We start from the raw sequence: 12,710 nt of genomic DNA on the forward strand, positions 1-12,710 counted from the left end.
GTAATAAAACATAGAATTACTTTTTAACATTCATTACAAGGTTTATACAAATTCAATATTTACAACTCTGATGTAAATGTATTTAAAACCATGTACCAACATAAAGAAACAATATTTTGTAATGTCAAAAGAAGTATTTTTACTGCATTATTGCATAATTATTTCCTTGAATAACGTAAAATATCACTTAGATGTATTTTTTGCACCAAGTTGTTCATAAATAGAAATAAATTGATTAATGTTAATTATAGGCATTCCAATTTTCCTTCTTGAATAATAATAACTTTCATACGGATTGTAATCACTGAAGACACAATTTGCCGCGGGAAATATTGATTTTACAATTTGTTCGTCCCTAAGACCTTCAGCTTTGGTAAAGGCTGTGACTACTAAAGGACACTGTCCTTTGTTCAACACTTTAATAGATTTTTCCCAAGTAGGATAAGCATGAAAACCAGCATTGAGGCAAGCGATAATATCCGGTTTTTTAAAATTCGATCGTCGACAGTACTCATCATATACTGTATGATGCGATTCAATTATTACTTCCTTGTTTTCTTTTTTGCAGGATTCGCAAAGATCTTCCGTTTGATTGTAAAGAAACATTAATTCGTCTCCAATGAGAATCACCGAAAGTTTTTTCACAGATTGAAAATAGTGCAAAAATATTTCCCACTCGATATAGAATTGCTCTGGCAAAGAGGCGCCTACAACATGAACCACTAAACTTTCGGAATTTTTAGGAAAGTCTAATTTCTCCAAGGCGAAAATTATTGACAGCGGTCTTGAATATTTTTCCGAAAATGCAATATTCAATAAATTGATTTCTTCCTTGGAATTAATTAAATTCTTTGTTATGAAAGTCTCTATAAATTCCATCATTGAGGAAGGTAATTTTTCCATTTTTATCTGCGCACACAATTTTACTGCTGCTGCCTTTTTCATAACTGACATCGGTTTAAAAATTGAATTAAGGATAAATTTACGACATTGCTCTTCATGAGCTGGATTATTTAATAAGTGTTCTTTGCAAAATGTTATTTGTGGACATTTTTTGCAATTCACAAGAAGTTCGTGTCTACTTTCGAAGCAAATTGTACAAATTCTTGGAAATTGGAGCATGTGGGATTCCCGAAATTTTAACTTTCTCTTCATTAGTGTAGTTGCTTTCGCCAACAGCTGATTCTGAAAAAACAAATTTAGCAATCATTGTAGATATTTGGTTTTACTATCCTTTTATTTAAATCAAATATTTTCAAAGTATAATTTTTTAACCTTTTTCCCAAAGAGAAATGGGTCATCAATTTGATTTTCAATTTTTTTGAGTAAAAATACAGAAAGAGAAACATTTATTAATTAAAAATTTATTTTTGATCTTTAAGTCTACATTGATTCCAAAATAATCAATGACAATTGGTTTCAAATTCAAATAATTAATAAAAATAAACTTTCAATCAAGATGAACCTAACACGAACCTAACCTACAATTCGTTTTCTTCTTAGGTACCTTATTACTTGGGACCGCGTCATATTTAATAAAAAAAAATGTATTAAATCTAATACAAAAGTAAATTAATTTAATTAAATATAATATTAATTATTACAGTTAATTAACGCTTAAAAAATCGTCAAATTTTTAAAAAATTTTGATCATTGATTATATAGTAAAAATTGACGTCAAATTCGTCAAATTGATGGACGATTTCTCTTTGGTTTATAATTTTCTTTCTCGTTTTCGATTTCCAAAAAGCTGAGACTTGTTCTAACAAAATGCATGAAAATAAAGATTAGAGAAAATGTGAAAAGCCATTATTCGAAACATTTATTTTTTGGCACACCAATTGTATTGTCACAGCAACTTCGCTTTAAATACATTTTGTTGGAAAAAGTTTTAGTTTTCTATATTGTAGAAAATATTAATCAACTAGGACAGAAGTGGTTTCTATTCATTATACTAATACTTACTATTAACATGTCGCCTTTCCCATCTTTTCCATCATCTTCAAGTTCCTTAAAAACAGTCTTTCTTTCCTCCTCAGTTTTCACTTTCAATGATTGAAATAGATTATCAACTTTCCTTTCCTTCTTTATTTCACACAAAACCCTGCAAAACTGCTTATGATTCGGCCAGTCTTGTTTTTGGTGTTCTTTGCCGCAGTACGAAATCATATTGCAGGCACTACATCTTTTTAAATCGACATTTTCACCGTAACAGCGACAAATGTGGCACATGTTTGGATAGTAATATGTTGTTTCTTCATTCATTTGATCCTCGGTAGATTTTAAAATTGATTCCATTGAATTAGCCATATTTTTACTTATATCACTGATTAAAATATAGATAAGTCTATTCTTTTAACGCTTTTAACTATTGACAGATGAGCAATAAAATAATATTAAGGCATGGTGCGTTTGCAATAAGAATTTAAAGGCGATTCTTCAATACAAATTTTTACGTCGATCACAGCGACACTATAGAAATCTAAGAGAAATCCTAATGGAGCGTTTACACCTTCTGTAAAAATTGTCCAGAAAGGAAAATTTGCATTAGAGTAAGAGAGTCAGATACACAGTCTGTCTCTCTTACTCCAATGAAAAATTTTACGTTCTGGAAATTTTTACCGAAGGTGTAAATGCTCCCTAAAGATCCTAAAGGCCTAAGCAAATTTCACGGAAAAATGTCAAATTAGCGTTCACACCTAGTATAAAGGTTGGTCTACAATAGCTTCTACAATAGCTTACAAATGAATTTTGTCTTAAGGTGCTTCTATACCTCTGGTGGATTGGTCAAGCAATCGGCTCGATGAATTTTCACGGTCGGAAAATGTACTTTCATGGCGGATATTTTTGAATAAGTAAATGTTGAAAAGGTGTTTACTTGAAAATTTATTTAAAAAAATGATTTTATCATAGAAATTTTTTTGAAATTTATGTTAAAAAACATGTTTTATTTTAAAAGTTATCAAATTTTAATTCAAAATGTTTTAATTTTCCAAAGAAGTGTAAAATGCCTAATGTTTTTGAAATGCTAGTACAGACGGTACAGACTGTTTGTTATGAATGTACATAACCTAGCGTTGTGTTGTCGTGCTTGTGATATTATATTCTAAATTTAGCTCTTTAAAAATAAAACATAAAATCCTAATAAACTTATGGTTAAAAATTTCGTTTAAGCGAGATATTTAAAAAATTAGACTCTATCCCATACACTTTCTATACAATGTTGGTGCACCAGTTAGCATCCATATTGAATTTCCCCCCACCGAACTTGAATAGCCTTATCCACCGGAGGTATAGAAGCACCTTAACTATTATTCACTCTAGAGGTCTTTGTTAAAGTATTTTTTGATAGTGTTTGAAGTATTTTAATTGCAAATTCTAAAAATGAGGGTGTAACCCAGCAGAAAGCGTGAAACCGAAAGCAGAATTTCATAAGTGCAAGAGAGATTGTCAGCTAGTCTATCTCTCATGCACTAATTTTCTGATTTCGGATTACGCTGGTTTACTCTTATTGCATTTTCAAGCTAATATTGCAGAAACACCTTTGCAGCTTCTTGTGGAGGCGATTTTGACTGAATGCACCTTTAAACTGTCAAAATAAAAGCGATTCCAGGTATAAAATATTTTAAAATTTATTAATTTCATTCTAATTTAACAACATATAAATTGTTTTACAATGTTTACAATGTTTATTAAAGGAAAAAAACAATATTTTTCTGATTTTCAAATATCTATTACATCAAGTAATATTTTCCTATTTTAAGACTAAGTTCCAAGTGTATTTTAGGTTAACTATTTGTGTTTGTCAAAAAACAATCCCCAGATTTTTGCTAATCTCAAAATTGTACTTTAAAATCTTTAAAATTAAATTGTGCTGTAAGACAAAATTTCCTGTTTATTTGTATTTTTGTTATGGAATGTTCTAAAGACTAATAACATTTTATTTTTTATCATAAAATCTGCGAATTTAAATGCCCTTTTAGAAATTTCAATGTTTCAGTTTTACAACTTTTTTTAAATTTATAACTTTCAAATTTGGTACTTAATAATTGTTTCTATTTATTGCCTACTTTGAAACTTGAAAGTAGTAAATTTAGAAGAAGTTTTGAAACAAACATTAATTAAAAGTAGTAATTTTGCAAGAGGGAATTTAAATTCGCTGTATTTTTTGTAGTTTTACACGTTTCGATAGCTTCTAAATGAAAACATATTATTCGCCAAAGCGATTTATAAAACTATAAAAAGTCCATATCAGAACTGTATAACTACAGGAAATTATTTTACTTGTTCTTTACTTTAGAAGTTTCTAGATAATAATTTTTAAATTTTCGAATCCATGTAAATTCTTGAAGTAGTATTTTATTTTGTTTTAGATTTTAAATTGAAATAATGTAAAAAGTATTATAAATTGTAAATTTATGAAAATTTTACGAATTTAAGGGAATTCTTGACATATTCTAATCTTTGTTATATTTAAAATAATGTGAAAAAATAACAAAAATTTTATGAATTTTTGTTTTAGATTGAGTTTATACAAGCGTTGGTGAATCCTCTGAGAAGCATTATTTTGAAGGCGATTATTTATTTTGAAAATTCTTCAATTACAGGACAATTGGGTACGAATTGTGAAAAATAACATATTTACATTAAAGTACAAATTATAATTGAGAAATAAAAGTGCATGTAAAGTTTAATGAATAAAATTAAAATGGTATAATCGAATTATGGTATAATCGAAACTGTCGTTATAAAAAGAACCGAAGATAGTTTTTATTTAGTTCAGGTGAATGAATAATTTCACAATGTTTTTTATTCATTCTCAATAATTAACAATGCAGAAAAAAATATTTATATTATTTCATTTTATTTGTTCCAGGTAATCAACGAAAGAATTCTTTTCGAAATTGTAGTTCATCAATCTTTCTGTTTATTATATCTTTATATTACGTATTGTAATTATTTTATCAGTGCGTGAAAAATTTACGGAATGTCGTTGAAAAATGAAGAGGATTATTCCAGCAGTGGAAGTGATCCAGATTCTGATGATTACAGTGACAACTATGAGGATTTTGATAATTACTATAGTACTGACGATTACACGCCTATTTTTCTCGCCGTTCACAAAGGTGATTTAAATCGCGTTAGTACTCTACTGAATAAAAATAATTTAGAAGAATGTATACATGATAAAAGAATGTTGCATGTGGCAGCAGCACGAGGTCATCTACAGATTGTCGATTTGTTGATAAAAAATGGAGCTAAACTTAATGTCGAGGACGTCAAGGGAAGAACAACTTTTTATATAGCTTTACAGCAAAATAAAGTTAAAGTAGCCGAGTTTCTTTTGAAAAATGGAGCACGTATTGATATTCCAAGAGATGACGGAAGAACAACACTTCATGTGGCGATAAAAACGCAGAACATTCAAATTGTCGAAAGACTTTTGAAACAAGGAACTATGGTGAATGTGCTAGATGATGTGTCGAGCATGAAACCAATTGATTTTGCTGCCAGTCTTAATAATATCCAACTTGTGGAACTTCTTCTGAAGTACGGCGCCAAGATGGATGAAAGTGATGAGTTTCGCGAAGGACAAAAAGATGACCATAAAAGAATGACAGCCCTTCATTTTGCCGCTGAACGTGGTAATTTAGAAATGGTCAAGTTATTAATGTCGAATGGATTTGATAAAATTGATGTGAGAAATTCATATGATAAAACACCCCTAGGTGTGGCAATAAGCAAACATCGTTTAGATATTGTGAAATATATGTTTGAAAGTGGATCAAAAATAAATGAGGATATGTCTCTCATCGATCTCTGTGAAAGCTATAAAGATATAAATATCTTAAAATATCTACTTGATCACGGAGTAAAACTTGTTACGGACTATGTACAGACTCCACTTTATTACGCATTAGACATGCACGAGTATAAACTTTGGAGGTACCTATTAACCTGCTATTCAAAAATTGATTCTGTATTATGCTCCAAAGAGACTGAACTTCATTCCGCCGTGCGCGCTAACAACATTGAAAAGGTACAAGAAATTCTCAAAAAAATGAAAGTAAATTCTTTATCTGGTGATTTGGGACAATTCGCAGTTTACATCGCCGTTGAAAACGGGAACGAGGAAATGTTAACGATTCTCCTAGAAGCAGGCTGTTCAGTTGAAAGTTGTTTTAGGGACAAATTAACTCCTCTCCATATTGCAGCCACATTCGATCAGACACGTTTGGTGGAAATTCTTCTGAAATACGGTGCGAGGATTAATTCAGAAACAAGAGCACTCCATCGCCCATTGGATTTTGCGGCAGCTATGGGAAATTTAAATATGATTAAATATCTCATAGACTCTGGTGCTAATTCCATTAGAAAAAATGAAAGGATTTCATCACTAAGATATTTATTAGACCGAAGTAACATTTTAGATACAATCACACCTTCAATGTATCTCAATCTATTAAAAGCAACAGAGCTGTTATTAATTGCCGGAGATCTCAAGCATAAAAATGACTACCATGTTGTTTCATTGTTAAGAGATGCTTTCAGCTTAAGAGTTTTTAGAGAGGGCGAACAAACTCTGATTAGTGACAATGAAGAGTTTGTGAATAGTGAGGGAAAAAAAGGGGAATTTCGTCCTGAAATTGTTAGGTGCTTGCTTAATTATTTAGACAATAAATTACTTAAAGAAGTTCTAAATTCAATCTTAAGTGATGGTTACAATAATTCAGATGTTTTTGAAAACATTATCGAATATTACGATTCTAATTTCATTCCAATCGATCCTTATTTTACTGGATGTGATTGGTCTAATTTATTTATAGTAAATGAAATAAAGCTAGATAACAGGCTTTTGGATATTACGCGACATAATATAAATTCAAGTAAATTAATAGAAAATGATGATGAACTGTTAAAGTTGATAATTGCACGTCTTGAACTATTAAAACCCAGTTGCAAAGAAATAATTAAATATTTCCCTTCAAGTCAAGAAAATATAAAAATTCGCAAATTTCAAAATGAATTTCGACAGCAGATAATAATTATGCAAAAAACAAAAGTTAACGATGAATTAAATTTGACTTTTTACGATATTCTAGTAAACTCTACTGACAAAATTGCGAGTTGCATAAGAGATGTGAAGTTGTTAAATACCAATAAAGTATCGTATGATAAATTTCTCGCGTATAAAAAATTTGTAAAGTTGCGTATTGAGAAAGTAAAGCGTAGAATTGAGTTAATTGACCTATCCACGAATTGTTTGTATCATTATATTCAAAGGAATTATAAAATTAAATTTTCAACAGCTGATGTAGAAGAAATTTTACAATATCTTTCAATGAGCGATCTTCGAAAGTTGTCATCAGTTTTTTCTGAATTTTCAGACTATAAAATAAAGTGGTAAATATTAATCAACGATGAAAAACATTTGTTTCATTATAATATTATCTCAGTCACAGTTTCTACGCTTTTTAGGTCAATTAGACTGAAATATTTTTAAAAGATGCTTCTTGCTATCATTTTGTTGCATCTACTGCAACAAGTTTTTTACTTCCGATTATATTTTTGTATTGTCTATTATATTTTTGTACTTGCTGTTATATGTAAGATAAAGTTAACCACGGTTAAATTATTTAATATTTCGTGTTAATTTCATTGTAAACTGATCATTGTAGGAGTACTTTTATACTTTATTTGTATATAAGCAGTCATCGAGCATTGTATGCACCTTTATGCTTTAATACGGGAATAAATAATTTTTACATAAAATTAAGGAGGTTGTATACTGAAATGAAAAAGGTTAAAACAATTTGAAATATTTTTTATTTTATTCACTGGAACTGCACACAGGTGTACTTCAAATATGATAATGATTGACCGTATAGTTTTTGAAAAAATTTGAGTGAAAGTTCCTGTTTTATACATGGGTTCTTATGGGGCAGTGCGCTAAAGTCAGAGAAAAATATCAATAAATGTGCCTAAAAATGGTTACACTCTTTCAAAAAACTTTGAATTGAATAATAAAAACATTTTTGGTAATAAATATTTAATAATATTGTGTCTTTACCGCATCGTATGAAAAATATTTAAAGAAAACGAACTAAAAATCATGCATTTGGCTAACATTTTCCTCAAGGTGCTTCTATACCTCCGGTGGATTGGTCAAGCAATCGGCTCGATGAATTTTCACGGTCGGAAAATGTACTTTCATGGCGGGTATTTTTGAATAAATAAATGTTGAAAAGGTTTTTACTTGAAAATTTATTTAAAAAAATGATTTTATCATAGAAATTCTTTTGAAATTTATGTTAAAAAACATGTTTTATTTTAAAAGTTATCAAATTTTAATTCAAAATGTTTTAATTTTCCAAAGAAGTGTAAAAAGCCTAATGTTTTTGAAATGCTAGTACAGACTGTTGGTTATGAATGTACATAACCTAGCGTTGTGTTGTCAGTTCATTATTATTTAATATAATAATAATTAAATCATTAAATTTAGAATATAATATCACAAGCACGACAACACAACGCTAGGTTATGTACATTCATAACAAACAGTCTGTATCGTCTGTACTAGCATTTCAAAAACATTAGGCTTTTTACACTTCTTTGGAAAATTAAAACATTTTGAATTAAAATTTGACAACTTTTAAAATAAAACATGTTTATTAACATAAATTTGAAAAGAATTTCTATGATAAAATCATTTTTTTAAATAAATTTTCAAGAAAAACCTTTTCAACATTTACTTATTCAAAAATACCCGCCATGAAAGTACATTTTCCGACCGTGAAAATTCATCGAGCCGATTGCTTGACCAATCCACCGGAGGTATAGAAGCACCTTTATTTGACAAAGCAAAGCAAATATTCTGTATATAATGAACAATTTACTTAGAATATACTGATTTAAAAAGTAAACATATAAAAAGAATATGCAATTAATTTTGCCTTTGCCAGCTATTATAGATACATACCTTTTAGTAATTTTTTTTCTATCAACACAGGTATAAGTACAGTCATAGAATTCTATTTGGTGTTGATCTTGATCATCAAAAATTCAAAGTAAAATTTAAAAATGACAACTCTAATATGGCTAAAAGTTTTTATAAAAATTCATCTGATTAGTTTTGAAAAATATTCTTATGAATTTCAAAATTCTTTATTTATTAATCTTACACTTTATTTATTTCAAAAACATTTATAATAAAACACTGAATTACTTTGTAACATATTGTTTAAAAAATTAATATTTACAGCTCTGCTGCAAATTGTCTACATGAAGAACGAATATTTTGTACTGTCAAAAAAAGTATTCCTACTGCAATATTGCATAATTATTTGCTTGAATAACGTAAAATATCACTTAGATGTATTTTCTGAACTGAGTTGTTTATAGACAGAAATAAATTGATTAGCGGAAATTAAAGGTATCCCAATTTTCTTTCTTGCATAAAAAGAACTTTCATAAGGATTGTAATCACTGAAGACACAATTTGACGCAGGAAATATTGATTTGACAATTTGTTCGTCCCTAAGACCTTCAGCTTTGGAAAAGGCTGTGACTACTAAAGGACACTGTCCTTTGTTCAACACTTTAATAGATTTTTCCCAAGTAGGATAAAAATGAAAACCAACATTGAGGCAAGCGATAATATCCGGTTTTTTAAAATTCGATTGTCGACAGTACTCATCATATACTGTATGATGCGATTCAATTATTATTTCCTTGTTTTCTTTTTTGCAGGATTCGCAAAGATCTTCCTTTTCCTTTGAAAGAAGCCATAAATCGTTTCCAATGAGAATCACCGAAAGTTTTTGCACAGATTTAAAATAGTGCAAAAATAATTCCCACTCGTTATACACTTCCTCTTCCACAGAGGCGCCTACAACGTGAATCACTAAATTTTCTGACATTTTAGGAAAGTCTAATTTCTCCATTGCGAAAATTATTGACAGTGGTCTGGAATATTTTTCTGATAATACAAAATTCAATAACTCTGCTTCTTTGGAATCAAATGAATTCTTTGTTATGTAAGTCTCTATAAATTTCATCATTGTTGAAGGTAGTTTGTCAACTTTTATTTCCGCACACAATTTTACTGTTATTGCCGTTTCTAAAACTATCATCGGTTTAAAAATGGAATTGAGGATAAATTTATGACATTCCTCTTCATGAGCAGAATTGTTTAAGTGTTCCTTGCAAAATGTCGCTTGAGGGCATTTCTTGCAATTTACAAGAAGTTTTTCTCTACTTTCAAAACAAATTGAGCAAATTCTTGGAAATTGGATCATATTGGATTCCCGAGGTTTTAACTTTCTCTTCATCAGTGTAGTTGCTTTTGTCACCAGCTGCTTCTAAAAAAACAAATTTAGCTTTATTATCCTTTCATTTAGATCAACTATTATCAAAGTAAGTATAATTTGTGACCCTATTTATCAAAGACAAAATTCGACGGCTCCCGTTGATATGATCTTGTTTCAATTGTCAAAATAATAAAATCGTCTTTGGAGCTCAGTTCAATATGATCTCTATTCAATTGTCAATTTAATATAATCTCGCAAAAATTTCCGTGTAATAAAATCTTAATTCAGAGGAATTTTAAATTCACTTAAAAACTAAAATATTAATTAGTTTTCAATATTATTTTAAGTTTTATGATGATTAAATAATGATGAATAAAATAAAATATAGAAAAATAAATAAAGAAAATTATAAAATAAATAAAAAACGATACCTATAAATAAATTAATTTTCAACAATTAATATAAGAAATAAAAATTAGAAAAAAAATAAAATTATACGAAACTAATTAATAATAAAAATACTAAATAAACTAAAATTGAGTAAAATTTCATTACGTTTTAATTATATTTTATTTTGTTAATAATTATTATTTTAAATTATTAATTTGATGCCAATTTGAAGAAAACTGAAATTTAATAAAAAAAAATGTATAAAATCTAATACACAAGTAAAAATAAAATATATTATTATTTAGGTATTACAATTAATTAACGTTTAAAAAAATCTTTAAATACGTTTTGTTGAAAAAAAAATTAGTTTTCTATAATGGGAGAAAATATTATTTAACTAGAACAGAGAAGTGGTTTCTATTCATTATACTATCAAAATTTGAAATCTACTTACTACTAACATGTCGCCTTTCCCATCATCTTCAACTTCTTTGAAAACAGCCATTCTTTCTTTCTCAGTGTTCGCTTTCAATGATTCAAATAGATTATCAACTTTCCATTCCTCCTTAATTAGACACAAAACTTTGCAAAATTCCTTATGATTCATCCAATCTTGTTTCTGGTGTTCTTTACTGCAATATGAAATCATATAGCAAGCACTGCATTTTTTTAAGTTGACTTTTTCACCGAAACAAAGACAAATGTGGCACATGTTTGGATAGTAATAAGATAATGTTTCTTCATTAATTTGATCCTCGAAAGATTTTAAAACTGATTCCATTGACTTAGCCATATTTTTACTTATAACACAGATTAAAATATAATATTCTTTTAACTATTAAATACCATGACAGATGCACAATCATGCGCAATAAAAAAAATATTAAGTCCCCAATAGGAACTTAAGGCCGCAGTCTCATGACAGCGTTTTGCGTTGCGTCGTAATGGGAGAGAAAAAGAGGCAAATATACGTTTGCTGCATTCTCTCTCATTACAACGCAACACAAAACGCTGCCATGGGACTCCAGCCTAATGGCGATTCTCCAATATTAATTTTTACATCGACAGCGACACTAGTAGACACTCATAACAAATTTTTAAATAATTGAATTCTTTTGACGAATTTTAACTCTATGAATAATTACATTTTTCGATAAATTTGATTAAAATTGTACTAAAAATAATTAAAATTCTGCGATGGGATCGTTCACTCCTAGGGGGGGGGGGGGTGCCAAGCGTGTGTGACGAAGTGTGGAATTTTTTTTTAAATGTGACAAAGGGGGGGGGGGGTCAAAATTAGTCCGAAAAAGCGTGACGTAGTTTGTGAATGACCCCGATGAGCTTTATTATTTATGAAAATAATTGAATTCCTAAAAATTTATTATTCATAAAAATAATTGAATTTATAAAAAAATTATTATTTATGAAATTAATTTCAATTAATTTCATTAATAATAAATATTTTTATGAATTATTGAGAAGCAATTAATAAAAAATTTGTGAATAATTGAATTCATGTGCATAATTTATTATTTATGAAAATAATTTGAAAATGTTTCCAGTACAATTTTATTAAAAAATTGAATTCTTTTAGGAAAATTAAAATAGTAGTATGTAGTAATTGTTGAAAACGTTGATCGAAAAATTTTGTGGACGAAGGAAATTATAGTAAATAATTAATAAATTAATAATAATTATTAGAATAAATTAATTATTACAGTTGGTAAACGATACAATATCAATTTTGAGTGTTGGTATGATTTTAAAGATTGCAGAAGTGCCTTTAGTAAATCCAGTTATCCGCCATCTTGAAAAATGCCTGAAAATGACGTCATCACCTGTCACAAGTTGAACTTATTTATAATTACTTGTTTACAAAAAATACTATTCTGGGTTAAAAACGTACTAATGTATTTTAAAAAAGTAGTGCATAAGTATTTAATTATTGTAAAATAATAAGAGTAAATTATCGAAGTGGAGATTAGAGAAGGAATATAATTATGAAAAGAG

At 28.6% G+C, this 12,710-nt stretch overlaps 3 protein-coding genes across 4 annotated transcripts; 1 reads left to right on the forward strand and 2 right to left on the reverse strand.

Moving 5' to 3' along the window:
* Window positions 1-2: 2 nt before the first annotated feature.
* On the reverse strand, window positions 3-2,363 carry LOC122501512 (putative protein MSS51 homolog, mitochondrial). The gene is made up of 2 exons (XM_043611035.1): window positions 1,966-2,363; window positions 3-1,185 (listed from the first exon to the last, which is right to left on the reverse strand). The coding sequence occupies exons 1-2, from the start codon at window positions 2,308-2,310 to the stop codon at window positions 184-186; spliced, it is 1,347 nt and encodes a 448-aa protein (XP_043466970.1). The 5' UTR covers window positions 2,311-2,363; the 3' UTR covers window positions 3-183.
* A 1,099-nt stretch (window positions 2,364-3,462) lies between these two features.
* LOC122501513 (putative ankyrin repeat protein RF_0381) lies at window positions 3,463-7,773 on the forward strand. Of its 2 annotated transcripts, none has more exons than XM_043611036.1 (3): window positions 3,463-3,613; window positions 4,523-4,616; window positions 4,877-7,773. In XM_043611036.1, exon 3 carries the CDS (start codon window positions 4,988-4,990, stop codon window positions 7,406-7,408), a length of 2,421 nt encoding a protein of 806 aa, XP_043466971.1. In that variant the 5' UTR covers window positions 3,463-3,613; window positions 4,523-4,616; window positions 4,877-4,987; the 3' UTR covers window positions 7,409-7,773. The 2 variants fall into 2 exon arrangements, with proteins under 2 accessions (XP_043466971.1, XP_043466972.1); XM_043611037.1 differs by lacking the exon at window positions 3,463-3,613 and adding an exon at window positions 3,857-3,876.
* Window positions 7,774-9,149: 1,376 nt separating this feature from the next.
* On the reverse strand, window positions 9,150-11,580 carry LOC122501514. Its single transcript, XM_043611039.1, has 2 exons — window positions 11,155-11,580; window positions 9,150-10,361 (listed from the first exon to the last, which is right to left on the reverse strand). The coding sequence occupies exons 1-2, from the start codon at window positions 11,491-11,493 to the stop codon at window positions 9,366-9,368; spliced, it is 1,335 nt and encodes a 444-aa protein (XP_043466974.1). The 5' UTR covers window positions 11,494-11,580; the 3' UTR covers window positions 9,150-9,365.
* Between the last annotated feature and the right edge of the window lie 1,130 nt (window positions 11,581-12,710).

The sequence above is a fragment of the Leptopilina heterotoma genome, unplaced genomic scaffold (genome assembly GCF_015476425.1).
Source record: "Leptopilina heterotoma isolate Lh14 unplaced genomic scaffold, ASM1547642v1 Lhet_21, whole genome shotgun sequence".
In the NCBI taxonomy this organism is placed as follows: Eukaryota; Metazoa; Arthropoda; class Insecta; order Hymenoptera; family Figitidae; genus Leptopilina; species Leptopilina heterotoma.